Source organism: Monodelphis domestica, chromosome 1, assembly GCF_027887165.1.
Source record: "Monodelphis domestica isolate mMonDom1 chromosome 1, mMonDom1.pri, whole genome shotgun sequence".
NCBI classification, from domain to species: Eukaryota; Metazoa; Chordata; class Mammalia; order Didelphimorphia; family Didelphidae; genus Monodelphis; species Monodelphis domestica.
The window spans coordinates 213,599,083-213,617,882 of record NC_077227.1 but is presented as its reverse complement, the minus strand read 5'-3'; the positions used below and the strand labels follow the sequence as shown (position 1 = coordinate 213,617,882).

Here is an 18,800-nt window from a genome sequence, read left to right as displayed (position 1 = left end):
GACAAGATTATTCACACTTCCTTGAAAACAAGATAAGAAGAGTTGTGGGGTATGATAGGACATTTCAGGTGTGTCTGAAACTTGGGGAACAAGAAACCAAAGAGAGATGATTAATAAATGCCAACCTAGAAAGATATCTCTCACTTAATAGGGTTTTCTTTTGTTCAACATTTTTATTAATGATGTGGATAAAAACAGACATTATACCTATCAAATTTGTAGGTGATAAAACTGGGTAAGGAGAGAGCTAACTTATTAAATGAAAAAAAAAATAATGATTGACTAGAATAATTTGGCACATAACAAAAAAGGGGTTTTGATGTGCTGCAAGCTATATTAATCAAAAGCATGATATGGTGGAAAAATCTAGTTTGAATATAGTCTTCATTAAAAGTGTAATGTTCACAATAAGTAAGGATACTGTGTATTGTATAGTATTCTAATTAGTTCTGGATGCCACAGGTAATCTGGAACATGTCCAGAAGTGGTCAGGGTAGTGGTCTAACCTAACTAACCTAAAGAAAGATAAATATAAGGAACTATGGATGTTTAGCAGGCTGTGGAGGGGTGAGGAACTAGAGGGCAGGAGGAGAATGATAGCTATTTTGGGGTATTTAAAAGGATATCATGAGAAAAAAAGATGAGTCTCATTAGGCTTGCTTCTAGAGGAGATAACTTGGAACAATCAGTGGAAGTAGTGGAGATACAGATTTTGTCTTAACAAGGAAAAACTTCCAATTAGAACTATTCAAAAACTGGAATGGGCTTCCTTGAGAAGTAGTAAGTTCATCTTCAAGTAGAGGCTAGACATGAGCCTGGATTATTTACTGGATTAAAATGTAATTGGGAAAGGTCTAACAAAATAAAAATAAAATACAAAACAGATAATGTTAACTTCTGGTTTTCTAAGTCAATATGAGTTCTTCAGGGATCCATTTCTAATTGAATTTGACATCTCTGGGTTAGGTAATTACTTGCCGGGAACTAGGTATGAGTTGGATTTGATAAATTTTGAGATCCTATCTCATTCTGAGATTTTATGCCTCTGAGCACAGCATCTCTCATTAAAATACAAGAAGCTCATGAAAACCTCAGATAATTGTTTCCTAAAACCAGTAAAATGAGTTTTTTCCTGCATTTGAATATTCTGTATTTATCTTTCTTTTCCCTTATAAAAGGTCCATCAAGTAGGAATTTTTTAAAAATTAGCTTGTAGGGCTATGATATCACTAACAAAATAGATGTTTTCATTCAACTTTTGATGAGAACATTAAAATACAAAGTTATTAAATGTTAACTTTACTTACTTGTCAAAGCTAACTTGTGCTAATCCAGCAGTGAAGGAGCCATCACCAATCACTTGGGCCAATCTAGCCAAACCCTCTGCAGCAGCACATCGCATTAAGGGGTTGGCACTTTCCAAGGCTCCCATCAATAATGTTAGTGCAGGCCTTTTAATTTCTTCTGAGCCTAAATTTCCTCTGGAGCTGGCCACATACTGAAATACAAACAAGTATCTACATTAACATCTGCAACAAACTATTACTTGGCAGGGCTAGAAATGGATATTCTTACTAAGGAATTTCCATATATACCACACTTGGATTTCACATTTTCAAACAATAATAATACAGGAAATATATATACATATATTTAATACTTAAAATATACTTATTGAACTATATTAAGTTATAATTTATTATATTCTCAAAGTACTATATGACAAAAACACATTCTCAATGACCAGATTAATTTTAAACAATTGTATTATAACTGTATATGTGTTCACTAAGAGAGCTTAAGTCAGAAAGAATGAAAAATCATTTAAAAGTGCTTATTAATTTACTGTACTTTTAAACATTATTTTAATGGAGAGATACAAATGTGTTAGTAAGTGGGCTAAAACATATTATAAATGAGGCATTGTGCAAGAAAAACAGCATAAAAGATGTCAAAGAAACATGACTGGTAAAAAACAGGGGATGGTAATAGGGGGAGAGCATGGTATAGTAATATACTCTAATATATAATAATATAGTAATAGCATGGAGAGAAAAATCAATGAATAGTTCCTATGAACTAGGTAATTACTTGCTGGGGTTTTGATGTGCTGCAAGCTATATTAATCAAAGGCATGATATGGTGGAAAAATCTAGTGTGAATATAGTTCAAAAATATAGTGCGAATATAATTCACTCATAAGACTGTGATTTAGGGATAGTCCTTGTCCTTCAGGGGTATTTATGGATTAGAGAGATAGATAAAATTTATATGGGATGAGTAGGCCCAGAATAAGGATGATCTACATTTTGGGAGGATTTAGACAAATTGATAAACTCATATATTGGGCATTCAAGGAGAAATTATTAATTCACTAAATACTATGATTTTGAGATTTTCTTTTTTCTTTCGTACTTTGTCTATAAACTACACAGGGATAAACTCAGAGAAAAATGGTCAAGTCAATTCTAACAGGAGCAAGATGACCCCATTTTCCTACTATATAGAAGGCTATTCCTATAATCTTTCATGCCCAAGTCCATTCACTTATGCTAAATAATTATTGAGCATATTGCATATATATAAGGTACCATGCAAAGTGTTGAGGAAATTACAAAGAAAAAGACCATTCCATTTTCAAGATGTGGAAATGAATTACAAATATTATATAAGGTAGAGAATTATACAGGTAGAAGAGGTACAAAATGTTCTGAGAGTTCAGGGAGATATCACTTTTAGGTCAGGGAACCCATTTTTGGCTTTGTATTCCCTGTACATCAAATATACAAATAATAGACATTTAATGAATGTTGAATTGATCAGCACTGTATATTGTTTGAGATGTAGAGTACTAGAAATTTGTAAGAACAAGAGGCTTCAGTGAAGAAAGTGGTTTGACCTCTCTTAAAAAAAAAAGGACTCTGAAGCAGAGGGTAATGGAAGCAGTTTTTTTATTTTTTATTTCTTCATTAAAATTACAGAACATTAGAAATATAAGGGCATCTAGAGATCATCTAGAGCAGGGGTTATTAACCTGAGTTTCATAAACTTTAAAAAATATGAAAATTATATTTCAATATGATTGGTTCTCTTTGTAAGCTTTAAAAAAAACATTATTGTGAGGAGTACAGAGGATTCACTTGATTGCCAAAGGGGTTTATGACACACAAAAATGGTTAAGAATGCTTGAACTCATTTCAAAATTTTACAGATGAAATAACAGAGGCCCTGTGTTATCTAAGAGCATTCTTGGACACTCTGTATAGTGGATAGTTTTTGTTTTGTTTTGTTTTGTTTTGTTTTGTTTTGAAAACCTTACCTTCTGTCTTGGAGTCAATACTGTGTATTGGGTCCAAGGCAGAAGAGTGGTAAGGACTAGGCAATGGGGGTCAAGTGACTTGCCCAGGGTCACACAGCTGGGAAGTGTCTGAGGCCAGATTTGAATCCAGGACCTCCCATCTCTAGGCCTGACTCTCAATCCACTGAGCCACCCAGCTGCCCCTTATTGTGGATAGTTTTAGACTTGGAATCAGGAAGACCTAATTTCAAATCTTTCCTCTATTACTAACTATGATCAAGTCATTTAGTCTCTGATGTTCAGTTTCTTAACTATAACCTGTAACCTAACAAACTTATTGAGGTTCAAATAAGAAAAATATAAAGCACTTAGCAAAACTTAATGTATTACATAAATGCCAGTCATTATAAAAATTATTCAGGATTCCTTGTCATGCTTTTTCTAGGCCCTAAAGCACATAAATTTGTTTGCTTTTAAATAGGTTATTAGTTGTAATATATCTTGATGTCTTTAATTTAAAAGTGTCAAATAGAAATATAAGTGTTATATATTATTATTATTTATTATTATTAAATATTTATTATTACTGTAATTATCAACATAACTATTAAAAATAGGACAGCTAGGTGGCACACAGTGAAAAAAGTACCAGTTCTAGATTGAGAAAAAATTGAGTTCAAATCTGGCCTCAGACACTTACTAGCTGTTGTATAATTATTTGAAAATGCAAAGTTTAAATTCTTTTTGAGAATAATTTTAGGATAAGAAATATGCTACCTCTTTGAATCTAGAAAATGAACTGTTTGGAGAAGGCACCATGAAGATGCCTCCACAGACCACACACTGCACTAGAAAATCCAGAGTGAACTTTGGGATGTGGTGATTTGAACTGGGTGGGGTTGAATGCATTTGTTTTTGTATGTATACTCTTATGCCTACCGGGACTGCCCCCAACTGGCTTTTTGTCAATGCACCTAGCAATAATTGGTTTTGTCCTCATTTCTTCTTATCCTCAAAATTATTGTAATTTCAAAGTTGATTATGTTTACAAGATCCATTGGAGAGACTAGTTTTCTACAGATCTCAGGGGGGAATGTATAATTGACAATCTGTTACCCTAAAAAAAGAACTACATTTCCCAGGAGTCTACTGACTTCCTGTCATTACATACTTCCAGTAGACAGAGGACAAATATTGAGTGGGCGGTCCTGCTCAGCCTCTTTGGCTTGATGACAGCAAGCTTTGTGGTAGTAAGGGGGGCATCTGAACTGGCTGATCAACCACAGGCACGTGGTCTTTATTTTGTATCCCTTTTATTCCTTTATTTCAAATGATCATTAACAAATCTCTTAAAATATAATATTTTTATTATTGAGATTTAATTTTAACTTTTACACTGCGTAACCTGGGCAAGTCACTCATACCTGTTTGCCTCAATTTCCCCATTTGTAAAATGAGCTGGAGAAGGAAATTACAAACCACTCCAGTATCTTTTGCCAAGAAAACCCCAAATGGGGTCATGAAGAACCAATGAAACTGAAAATATTTAAAATATTATTCCTAGGAAAGAATTAATTTTAGAGGTAATATGATTACTAAAGTTCACTAATTATTACAATGCTTCATTATAATAAGATCACCTAGACTATACCTGTGAAACTTTAATCTGGAAGATCCTATCCAAAATGTAAACTCTTTAAGTACAAGTACAAGGCCTAATGATAGATCTTAATTTGTCTCCTGTCTCATGACTAGCCTATTAAATTTGGAGAAGCTTATCACCAGCCACAGAAACTCCCTAATATGATTCATTAAATTATAAAAAATACATACTCCGAAGAGTAAAAGGAGCACTCAGTAAAGAATTACAGATTCTTGAACTACTGAAGTAATATGGGTATTATATGGTCTTTAAGATGACTTTTTTGACTCCTTTCTAATAATATTTATATTATATGTATATTCCCCAAGGTTCAAAAACTAGTGATTAGAGGTAGGAAACCATCTATCATTGTACTGAAACCATTAAACTAGTTTTATTTTATTTTTCCCTTTATTTTTGTTTTATTATTATTTTTAATTAATAGAATTTATTTAAAAGAATCTTAGCCCCTTTCTCCCCTCTCACATCATAGAAGACATTATCTGGAAGACAGATATGCATAGATTGTATCATTTATGTTTCCATTTTTTAGTTCATTCTCTGGAAGTGACATTTACAAGTATTCAAGTATTAAATCTGTAGCCAAGTATACTGTTCTCTTGGTTCTACTCATTTTGCTGTTCATTATCCCAAGTAGCTCTTTCCAAGTTTAAAATTAGCTTGCTCATTGTTTCTAATGGCCTAGTAGTATTCCATCACAACAATATACCACAATTTGTTCATTCCCCAAATGGTGGGCATCTCCTCAATTTCCAGTTCTTTGTTAACACAAAGAGAGCTGCTATAAATATTTTGGACCATATAAGTTCTTTTACCTTTTCCCTGATCCCCTTGGGAAACAAAGCTAGCAATTGTACTTCAGGTCTAAGGATATATAAACAGTTTTATGACTCTTTGGATGTAATTCCAAATTGCTCTCCAAAATGCTAATCAGTTCACATTTCCTCCAATAGTGCAATAGTGTCCCCAATTTTCCTCATTCCCTCCAACATTTGTCATTTTGCCCTTTTGTCATTTTAGTCAATCTGATAGGTATGAGATAATATCTCTGAATTGTTTTGGTTTGTATTTCTCTAATAAGTAGTGATTTGGAGCATCTCTTTATATATATACATATATATATGTATATATATATATATATATATATATAGTTTTGATTTCATCTGAAAATTGTCTGTCCATATCTTTTGCCCATTTATCAATTGTGGGTCTGTTCTTATTCTCATAAATTTGACAAAAGTCAAATAATTTATATATGTATAATATATATTATAAATATATAAAAATAAATATAATATATAAATATATTTATATTTATAAATAATTTAGAGATGAGACTTCTATCCAAGAGGCTGTCTATAAAAATTTCCCCTCAATTTTCTGCTTTCCTTCTAATCTTGTCAACATGTTTTATTTGTACAAATTTTCAATTTAATGTACTCAAAATCATCCACTTATATCTTACAATGCTCTCCATCTCTTGTTGACTCATAAATTCCTCTCCTTCCATAAATCTCATAGATAACACATTCCCTGTTCTTCTAATTTACTTGTCTCCTTTTATGTTTAGATAATATATTCATTTTGATTTTCTCTTAGTGAATGGTGTAAGATATTATTCTATATATAGTTTCTGCCAAACTAGCGTTCAGTTGTCCCAGCAATTTTTACCAAATAGTGATTTCTTATCCCCAAACCTGGATCTATGCTTTTGCCAAACACAAGGTGTAGAAGAGAGAGAAAATGGGAAAGCATGCAACAAGAGTTTGGAGCAGATGAGACTGATGACCTATCATTCAAATGAGAATGTTCTTTTTGGAATGTTACCAGAAAAGGCAGTTGGAAGCCAGACCAACTGTTGGCTGAACTTTGGTGGCTTGATAGAGGGAAGTTTTTCTTTCTTGAATTTTAAGACAAAAGTCTGAAAGTGATCTTGAATTTTGAAGACTGAAGAAAGGAGGACAAAAGTCCAGATATCTCTCTGACTTGCTCTGTTGTGATAGTGACTGAACTTCCAGACCTATCAGCCATTTCTCCCAATTGAACTATATATATTACACCATCCTCCAATCTAAAATCATCTAAAAATCTCTAAACTCTTCTAAAAACCCCCAAATCCTCTTTCCTTCATTTCCTTATCCTTCCCTGTCATTCCCAATAAACCCTTTATTTAAGATAGAGAAGAGAAAAAGTATTTCATTTGAAGCATCATAAACTCACCACTGAGTTGATTTAGAAGGAGGAGGAGGAGGAAGAGGAGGAAGGGGAGGGGAGGAAAGGGGAGGAAGGGAGGAAGAAAGTAGGGAACAACCCAATCTGTTAGTTATCAATTACCAATCAATATGTTCTAACAGGTGATCTCTCAGGTAGAAGTACTGGCAGCTATTGCAGGCTATTGGATTTATAATATTTTATATAGCAAAATGACAAATATGATTATAGATTCTGTAGAATAAATAAGCAATACCACTATGTTCATACTCCAGATGCCATTTCAAAAAGAAACCATTCTCTGGCAAATTCTGACATAGATCTACATCATTTCCATGGCTGTAATACAGACTCTGACCTACCTTGAAAACATTTACAGATGTGTGATCCTTAAAACATTACAGCACAGATCATGGTAGTGGATACAAACTTGGACATTCTAGTTAAGAACATGTTTGAAGAGTTTCTGAAGGCAAAAAGGCTAGATCAGATAAAGGATAAAGGAAATGGTCAGGCAGACAATGCAACTAAGGATAAAGACAGAAAGGCCAAGAAAGCAAAATCCAATGCACAAGGAAATGACAGTGATGAGGACACTAAGGCAAATAGTGAAGCTGAGAAAAGTTTTCCACTCAAAGACATTTCCAAGATTTCTAACACAGCCTGGTGTTTGCCTTCAAAGGTTCATAGGTAATTTACTACCCAGGAATTAGATTCCCTGAAGAAAAGGTTCCCAAAGTTTATTGATGAGTCCTATAAAAACTCATAAGGAGCTAAAATGTGCTTTCCAAATTTTTGAACCCAGTTTTCAGAATGTGGAATTACTTTTGGCAGAACTTTTTAACCCCCATGAGCACAGTCAGTTCATTGATAGGACTAGGTCAGGAACTGCCCTGACCTGTAGTTGGCCGACAGAGGAGCAAAGGGAAGACTTTGATTTCTCTAATCCCATTAGAATGATCTACATGAGGAAATGCAGGGAGGACTTGCTCCAAGCCATAAAAATGTGTTGCTCAAAACCAAGTGCTTGGGGAAAATTTGACAAATTGGTGCAAAATAAAGGAGAACATCCAGCTTCCTTTATTGATTGCCTGTCTGAGACAGCTGAAGCTATAATGGGTGTAGAAAGGGACATGGAAAAGTCTGTAAGCCACGTAAGGAGGCAATTTCTGAAGGGATGCACACCACACTTAAAATTTTTTTTCAAACATTATTTTCCTAGATATGATACAGTGAGTTTAATTGAATTACAAGATGCTGCGACATATTTTTTTGACAGTCACACAGAACAAAATAAACAGGTGGCAGATTTACAGCAAAAACTGGAAGAATCATAGAAAAATTCAAGAGACAAGGAAATTGAGGAAATTAAGAATCTGAATACTTTTAAAACATACACAAAACCTGTTTATAAGCCAAGAAATGTGCAGAGAGAGACTAGGCAATGTTTTTTCTGTCATCAGACAGGACACCTGATCAAAGACTTTTCTAAAAAAGAAGTATGAAGTTAATAACAACAAAAACACAAAAGTAAAATTAAAAAAGCAAAACCCTACTTGTGAGTATTGTATGTTGAAATCCACTCAACATGCAACAAATTTACAGGGAATGAAAGATGCTATAAAATGAGGGACTAAGCCCAAATATGCAGACATGGTTAGAAGAGAATTATGAAGCCAGGATTTATAATGTAGTTTGGCACATGGAGATGGAGAAAATAGTGAAAGACAGATTGCTGTTAAACTTAGGCAGAAACAGTGAAAAGGTGGTGCAAGAAATTAAATCTGTGAGTGATGAGAAATGCAAACCAAGTAACAAACCACATGACAGGCAGAGACAAGTAGTACAGCTTGATGAAGAAGTTAAAGACATCATTTCTCAAATAACAACAGAGATAGGAGACTTAGAGAAAAACTGTATTGTAACCACACATGAAAAAAGTAGAAATAAAGTCAAAGCATTCTTGGAAAACTTTTTTTCAGTACAGATTGGGCACAGGGATTGAATTTTGTAAAAGAAAAAGTCACATAAACTCAAGCAGGAGTTAGTGAGAGATACAGAGAAACAAAATTTCAATTCCCTACAGCAAAATGACTGTAACAGAAAATCAAAGCACAAGTTTACTGTTACCAATGAGGTTATTGTTAATGGAGGTGTAAATGATTTGGAAATATTCATAGATTTGCTTAAAATCCCACAAAACACATACGGCACAGATCTCCTTAGAAAAAACATCCAATTTGAATCCTGAAGCTGAAACTTCCCATCCTGCAATGACTGATTTAGAAAATACAAAATTTAATGAAAATGAAGCTGACATTACATTTGAAAATAATAATCATATTCAAAGTAATGGAGGTGAAATAACAGTTAAATTTGAACAGATGAATTGAACAGATCAATAAAATTGAACAGATGACAGACTTAGTAACTACTAGAACAACCAAGGATTCAAATGACAAACTTGAAACCAACATTCTAAATGGAAGAGGGGGATCTGACCAAGTAAAATTATATGAGATTAACCATTGATATGATCTGAATTCATTTTCCAATGAAGTAGAGGATATAGTACAATCAACCTCAAATGAAGATATCATAGGAAATGATTTTAAATCAAGAAGATTTAATTGATTCAACCATACAGCTGGCTGAAAGTAGTAAAGAAATGCAGAGTGATTCAGTAACAATAAACACCTTAGCTACATAGAAGCCAGATTGGATTAAAGTGGGAAAGAAAAACTACAAAGCTCTCTTAGATACTGGTGCTTCAAAATCTGTCCTAAAGACATGTCCAGGGGATACCAACATAGGGGGTATGTTTTCTGTAGCTGGAGCTACGGGACAAATACAACAGGTCCCTGAGCTTAAAAGCACTATGGTCAAATTGGATCCTCTCACCATAGATCACACTTTCTTATTAATTCCTTCATGTCCAGATACCCTTTTAGGACGGATTTTTTTGTTGCAATGTGAAAGATCTGGGAAAATGTATTTGCATTTACTCAAGAATTCACTGAAACACTACCCACTGTTATACTTAGAACAACTAGAAGAAAAACCTGAGAAAATTCCATTTTTAATATCTATGTATGAAATACCAAAAGATATACCACAAGGGGTGTTTTCAAAACACCAAAATGATGTGGGTAGGATCAAGTTGGTGACACCTGTCAGGACTGAGGTCAGGGAAGGAATACCACAATACAAATTAAGTAAAGAAGCAAAAGAAGGAATAACACCTATCATAAATAGTTTGTTAGAACAAGGCATATTAAGACCTACTGTATCTGAATACAATAGTCCAATTCTAGCTATTAAAAAAAAAAACAACCTCAATGAAGATGGCACTCCAGTTTGGAGATTTGTCATAGATCTTAGGGCTATAAATAACTTTATAAGAAAAAGACACACTGTAATAACACTTTCGCCAAATGATATAATAACCCAAATTTACCTTCAAAAGCTAAGTGGTACACAGTGTTGGACTTGAGCAACACTTACTTTACCATACTGTTATACCCTGATTCTCAAAATATTTTTGCTTTCCAATGGGGACAAACTCAGTTGTGTTACACCAGACTAGTGCAGGGATGTTGTGAGTCTGCTTCAATATTTTGTCAACTTCTGCAGAGAGACTTAGCCACCATAACTTTCAAACGTAGCAGATTAATACACTATGTGGATGATTTACTGCTAGCATTGCCTGACCCCAAACCATGTTTCGAGGATTCAAAGAAGTTATTGATAAAGCTTCATAAGAGAGGATATAAAATTTCAAAAAAGAAAATTCAGTGGGACCTTCCAACAGCAGAATATTTGGGATTTGTCCTGGAGAGGGGCACCAGGAAAATCTCTAATAAAAGAATAGCAGACATACAGAAACTAGGTGTCCCTAGAACTAAGAAAGAACTTAGAGCTTTTCTAGGGGTTGCTGGTTTCTTGAGACAATAGTAGGATATTCTCATTTCCAAATGTTTAACTGATTTGACAAAGAAAGAAATTAAAGAACTGTTGAAAATGAACAAAGAACATCATCATGCTTTGTCACATTTGAAAGGAGCTATTCTATCAGCTCCAGCTTTGGGAATACCAGATTATAAGGAAGAATTCCACTTGTATGTCCATGAAGCTGTGAATTTTAAAACTATTCCACCATAATCAGATAGTACTTTAGAAGATCTGATTTAGCTATTTCCTGATCAATAACAATAGAGATACTTGATTAAATATCTGAGGAAAATGGCCTTCAACAGATATGTGCAGAAAAAGCAGACAGACCCCTGGGCTGTCCTAAGTCAAATTAAGCTATAATTAGTACAGATGAGATGCAGGAAAGTGACGTAAAACCGTCTATATAAGGCACGTCACTGGCTCTCTTCACTGTCTTTCCCTGGAGAGATGACTCTGGCTGGCAGTGTGCTAGGTGTTCCGACATCTTGGAGTGGTGGCAGTTATTTGTCTGGGTTTGGAGGTGAGTTTGCCCTTGAGCTGATTCAGGTTCAGGAATCTTGGCTGAGCCCTTTTAGAGGTCAGGCTAATTCCTTCCACTTTCACACTCTTACTTTCGAGATCTCCTAATCTTCCCACCGGTACTAGCCCTTTCCTTCTTCCTTCTTCTTAATCTCCTCCACTATATCAATTAAATCACCATAAACTTACCAGCTGACTTGGGTATTTTATTATTTGGGATTTTCCCTGGTGACTAAATTAAATTTAGATTTTAAGTCACAATGCTAAAATTATCTTTACAAAGCTAAAGGCATCACTTCTGGAATGTTAGGACAGTATTTTGGGTTGAATCTAAGGGTCATTGTGTTTTACAGTTCTATCCTCGATTCTGTCACACAAGGAATGGTGAATTGCCTCAGGAGCGTAGTAGCTACAGCTCTGATGGTCAAGAAATCATATGATATAGTATTGGGATGTAAATTGTATGTGTATTCTGCACATCAAATAGAAAAACTACTATCGTTGCAGAATATGCATCCATTCACCGATGTAAGAATATCCCAGTATGAAGTCATTCTGTTAGGCAATGATAACATCACAATTCATAGATGTGCACCATTGAACCCAGTGACTCTGATTCCTGATTTGCCAATGGGTGAAGAAGAATTACATGATTGTGGTCAAGTAGTAGAAATGATGCACAAACCAAATGAACACCTTAAAGACACACCTCTTATCAATCCAGAAATAGAGATATACACAGATAGGTCCTCCTATATTCACAATGGAAGAAAATTCACAGGGGCAGCTGTAGTTGATAATGACAGAACACTTTGGCATACATCACTGCCAAGTCATGTTAGTGCCCAAGGAGCCAAGCTCAAGACTCTGCTCATGGCCTTAGAATTAGCTAAAGGAAAAAGAGCTAACATTTTTCTGTACTTGTACTATGTTTTCTCCACTGTGCATTGGTCTTCATACATATGGAAAAACAAGAGGGTATAAAACTTCGGCTGGGAAACCAATTACATATGGCAAATTAATAGACTATATTATAAATGCTGTAGGCTTTCCAAAAGACGTGGCCATAATTCATTGTAAAGCACATACTCATGGAAAGGACAGAATATCCCTAGGGAATGATAGAGCAGACGTAACATCAAAATATGCTGCAAGGATCAGACCCCACCGTGTGCTGAATTTCTTTCTGATTGAAACGTATAATCTCACTGAATCCTACGACAGAGAAGAAATAGTCATGGAAGGAGCAGCTAGGTGCTAAACTAATCAAAGGCATCTGGATTGCTCAAGGGGGTAGACCTATTCTCCCTAAAAAGCTGTATCAACATCTATGCACTGTAATTCATGCAAAAGGACATTACGGAATGCAAGGGATTCTGGATACCATACAGAGGTTTTGGATGGCACCAGGAATAACAACAAATGCCATTAGAACTTGTCAGGCATGTGAAACATGCAGAAGGTATAATCAAGGACATTTTAAGAACATAGCATTGGGAGGTAGACCACTCAGCTATATGCCTTTCCAATGTATTCAAATTGATTATATCAACATGCCTAAAGACAAGGGATATAAATATGCATTGGTTATTGTGGATAGACTGACAAGATGGGTTGAAGCATGTTCATCCAAGAAAAATGACACAGCAACAATAGTGAGATTTTTATTAAAAGAGATAATACCTAATCATGGCATTCCCAATACCATAGACTCGAACAGGGGGTCTCATTTCACTTCCCAAGTTCTGCAAGAAATCTACAAGAACTTGGAGATTAAATGCAATTATCATTTAGATTATTGGCCCCAAAGTTCCGGTCAGGTCGAGCATATGAACAAAGAATTGAAGACACAAATAGGTAAACTCTGTTCAGAAACACACTTAAAATGGACAGATGTTATGCCTCTTGCTTTGTTCAACATAAGAACTAGACCTAGGACTGACTTGCATATATCACCATTTGAAATGCTACATGGTCAGCCACTTTGGCAGGGTAGGACAGTAAAGCCACCATACTTGTCCATGTTAAAAGGGGAATGTGTACTTAATGAATATTTAAAACAGACACAATGTAGATTAGATGAACTAAGAAAACTGGGCTTACTTGGACAAAGAATACCATTAGATTTTTCGTTGCATAAGATAAAACTGGGAGACAAGGTATATGTCAAGAACTTTAATAGAGAATCTCCTACAGAACCAAGATGGATCGATCCAACAACAGTCGTAATGACAACCCCAACATCTATAAAGGTTGATCAAAAAGATCCATGGTTCCATGTAAAATTGCATCATATCCATAACGTTGACTAGCCCTAGAAATAATCAATAATTAATAACAGTCCTTATGAATGAAAGTTTATGAATGGAAAGCTATGAAAGGAAAACACATGAGAGTAAAAGTCAACAGAAAAGCTCTGCTAAAGCAAATATAACAGCTCTGGAAAGGAATATAGTCAGTAAAACAGATAGAAAGAAAAACATGCATTTTAAAAAATTAGCTCCAAAGAAAAGTATCTACATAATTTATACAAAGTCTTTGCCAAGAGTAGTAACAGCAAAGAAAATAAAGTTATTTAACATGAAAACATAACTCCATGACTAAATGAAATATATTATATCCAACTACTATCTCTAAGACATATCTAAAAGACAGCAAACAATAAATCCCCTTGTGGAAATTAAAACAAAAGATAAGAAAACTTCAAATTCATATTCCTAACAAAATCTAAGAACTTATACATTATGCATACACCCACTCATGAAAATGATCATATGTAAAAGCTTACTTCCACACATGAAGAATACCTAATGAATACTGACAAGCACTGATGAAGAACTCATATCTTCCATGCACAATGAAAATTTCAATCTTACATACTGCATGAAAAAACCTTACATGCATGCATGTTTGATTGTTCCAGTATGTTCCATATAGAATAACAACTTGACAAAATGTGAAAGTAATTTAGCTTCATGCAAGAATTTACAGTAATATTTTAATGCCAAACCCACAAAGAAGCAGATCTTTAAGACCATGAGATTTGGTGAGTTTGTAAGCAACCTAGATTGCTTTAAGTTTCATTTTAAACAGTATATTTTGCTATAAATATATAAAAATATTAATATGTGCATATATATGTTAGTAGGACAAATTACTATTACGACTGACACTTCTCTAGCCAAGAGTGGACTTCCTAGTTATAGCACCAAATGTAAACTAAACAAAACAAACATATTAAATAGAAACATAACTATAAGAGTCATCATAAATAATGATCCATATAGAATAACAACTTGACAAAATGTGAAACTCATTTAGCTTCATGCAAGAATTTAAAGTAATATTTTAATGTCAAACCCACAAAGAAGCAGATCTTTAGACCATGAGATTTGGTGAGTTTACAAGCAACCTAGGCTCTAAGCTATAGAGCAGTTTTAGGAAATATTTCATGTTCATAAAGCTGTCAAAATTTTATGCATAATACAATTTCAAGGGCATTTAAAATACATTACTTGTATGGTTTCCTATGCCTAGTAGTTACTCAATAACAATTTGCTGATACTATAAAGACAGAAACACATACTGAACATTTTAAGACTCCTATGCTATACATTTAATGCTTTCCTTACCCTGAAAGAGCAGCTAATTGTCTATACAAAATATGCAACACACAAAAATGTCAGGGCTACTCAGATTGTGTAGATTCTGAGTAACTATTAGATTGACATGAAAAATGAATTTAAAAAATGAGATTATATAAAATTATAAGAAAGGAAAAAAGTTCAATTCTTGAAGCAATTTCCTCAGGAGATGAAGATGGATAGGCTGCTGCTTTTTTAAGGCATTTTTGGGGGGGAGGGGTGTCATTAAAAGAATACACAAGGAAATATTTATTTACAAAAATATAAGGCTTACCTTCAAAAAACTAGAAAATGCTGACAAAACATGTAATTGTACTACTTGTTGACGAGATGCTTTTGAGTGCTTTATACTGTCCAAAAGTAGTTCCAATACTGAAAGCCTTAAAAATCAAAAGCAAAAATATTAAAAAATAGATATAGGTAAAATGAAATATTCATTTAAAAAGTAAGTCAAAAAGACTTCCTTGGATGTTTCTATAGTAATTTGATACTTAATTATTTCATGAGCAGTACTAAAATTTATGCAATTGATGAGAAAAAAACACCTTAAAATTGCATAGAAAAGGAACCCAATTAGACTAAATAACATCAAAGACATGAGATTGCTTTTTTGGGAATTCCATCTACCAATGCGAATAGATTGCAACTCATCTGTAACAACAGGACAACTAGGTGATACAGTTGATAGAATGCACATTCTGGAGTTTGGAAGACTCATCTTCCTGTGCCCAAATCTGGCTTTCAGATACATTAGCTGTGTGATTCTGGGCAAGTCACTTAACTGTTTGTTTTGGTTTTCTCATCTGTAGAAGGAAACGGCAAACCAATCTAATTATCTTTGCCAAGAAAACCTCAAATGGGGTCACAGAGTCAAACATGACCAAAACAGATGAACAACAATGTCTGTAACAGTAACATAGACTTTGAGAATAGCCCAAAATAGACAGAGATTATGTAATTTGCTCAGTCATAGACCTAGTATCAGAGACAAAACTGAACTCAGGTTTTCCAAACTCCAGGTCCAGTACTTTGCCATACTTTCTCTTTAATATATGGGAGATAATGGGAATATTTAATAAGTAGGGGTGATGCATTTTTTCTTATCTACCCAAAAGATTATGCCATATGGATGATTTTTTTCTTAAAAGTTCCAACACTAATAAAAATATGGAAATCCCTATGGTACATCCAGACCATTCATTTATAAGCATCATTTGACAACTATACCTCCTTAGATGTTCATTTCATTCAATTACATCATCTTTCAAGATTATGCTCACTCTTAAATAATGCTTTCTAGGAAATTCTCCCTTTTCTTATATGACTTTTGCACCTGGTTACATTCTTATTTCATCCCAATCTCTTGCAATCACTTTCAATGATGTCAACATTTATACTGGTGATTCTTCTAATAGAAACTTCTCAATTTATCACCATCAACTCTTAGGAACTCCATCTCCTCAGTTACCCAAATTTGTACCTGTACTTAGAGTATCTTAAGTTATTTTATCTCTAAAATGCTAAACCCTGAAATTTTCTTTCCCTATTTCTATTCACATACCTTTCCTACTGCATCCCATTCTCCTAAATCTGCTCTCCATACTTATCATGACTTCTGGTCCTTTGAAGCTTCCGTATTTATACAGAATCTCTTTGCTGGTTCTACTTTTCTTCTTTCAGAATTGATTTTATTATTAGCAATTTTCAATAATAATGAATTCTATAACCTTCTAATTCCTATACTCTTTTAGCACTTTTACTATTTGTGCCTTGTTAATTCTTAATTCTGAGCCATGCATGCTAAGCATCCAAGAACTTGCTAGAGGAAGTCATGATACAATCCTGACTGGGATCCACTACAAGTTCATGCTAGCTAAGTTTCAATTGGACATTGACTATAGCATGACAATCAATTTACTGATTTCTAATGAATTTCTTTCTTCTTACAGAAGTTGTTCCAAACTTTCTCAAGTTCTCAATTCAGCTTCCATTATTTTTTCTTTTAGTAGTCAATCCTCAATACTTCCATGTTTGCCTTTTATGATTCCCATGATTTTTTTAGTAACCTCATTATCACTTCTGCATTGCCAACCATGTACATTTGCTATTATAAACAGTTGAAAAAAAATGAGAGTGGAGTGGTTGGTATCTTACTAGGTTCTTCACTGATCTTATACACTCTATCACTGTAAAGAGGTCCCTGTGCACATTCATAGCATATTTTCATTGTTTCCCTTTAAAACTCAAGTTTTGTGGATACAATTATGCCTTCAAAGCATAGTGCAAGTCCTTTAGGTTCTACGGTGATGTTGAGATCTCACTAGCATGAGTGTCTTTGGATAGCAGCCACAGGAAAATCAACAACTTCTTTCTCTCTTGGTTTTCTGAGGGTGGCCAAGGTAGAGGGAACTATAGCAGTACAGTATACAGTAAAACTGCCATATGACATAGTAGAAGGTAAGATTCATATTTTAAAATGTTTTTGTTTTAAGAATTTTACTTGCTGTATAGTATTTATGGCATTGTAGTTTTCATGTGTTATGAAAAATGAATAGTGTCTGCAATGAATTTTTTTATTTATCGAGATGTTAGCACAAAAAAAGTCACAAAATTCTAGGGAATTACTAGTAAGAAAAAGTGTTTTGCATGCTTCCAATTTTATTTTGTATACTGAATTTAATGGATTTTTCATAGTTACTTTGTTAGGAAAAGTGAATATTATAAAAATTATTGTTTTGTTACAAAAAATTATATACAGAAAAGTGCATTTTCACAATCTCAAGCAAAAGATAACAGTTTTTGGTGGTAGCAGGAATCTAATCTCACATTTCCCATAGGTTCAATGTATCAACATTTACATTTTTTACTTTTGCACCATTTTCTAGGTATGTTACCCTTGTGAAAGGTAAGGATTAACTGTATATAACACTACAACCATATCTTTTTTATTTCTTGATTGTTCTTTTTCTATAACAGAAAATTTGAACCATACTCTCTTCCCTTCTTCCAGTTTGAGAGATGAAACGGTCCTCCTCCTTGTTAAATTCACTCTTATGTCCTTCATCTCATTTCCTTTTGCCTCCTACAGGAACATCCTCAAAGTGGGACCTTTCTCCCACTCCTTTATCTTCAAGTTCTCCCTCTCTATTGGATTCTTTCCTGCTATCTATGAACATTTATTTGCAAAGTAAAAATAATCTTCCCCTGTCTCTGTTACTGTCTCTTCAAGATATTATTAAATATGTGTTCTCTCCATCCTTACTAGTGTTTTAGAAATGTGTTATAGAATCACCCAATCAACCTCTTTACCACTCATTCACAACAAACCTCCTGGTTTTTGGCTTCTGTCCCCACCACTCTATATATACAGCTCACTTCCTAATTGTCAAATCCATTTGACTTTTCCCAGACCTCATCCTGCTTGACCTCATTTCTAACTGCTTGATGACAAATTTATTTGAACATCAGGTCAGAGCTTCAATATCAACATATTCAAAACTGATCTTTTCCT

At 34.1% G+C, this 18,800-nt stretch overlaps 1 protein-coding gene across 16 annotated transcripts in view; it reads right to left on the bottom strand.

The window, feature by feature from the left end:
• HEATR5A (HEAT repeat containing 5A) overlaps positions 1 to 18,800 on the bottom strand; it is a 186,207-nt gene that overhangs the window by 69,143 nt on the left and 98,264 nt on the right. For all 16 annotated transcript variants that reach the window (XM_056810409.1, XM_056810414.1, XM_056810416.1 and 13 more), the window contains exons 17-18: positions 15,564 to 15,669; positions 1,308 to 1,498 (exon numbers count right to left, since the gene is read on the bottom strand). In XM_056810409.1, the coding sequence (XP_056666387.1) occupies positions 1,308 to 1,498; positions 15,564 to 15,669 (297 nt within the window). The remainder of the gene's footprint in view (positions 1 to 1,307; positions 1,499 to 15,563; positions 15,670 to 18,800) is intronic.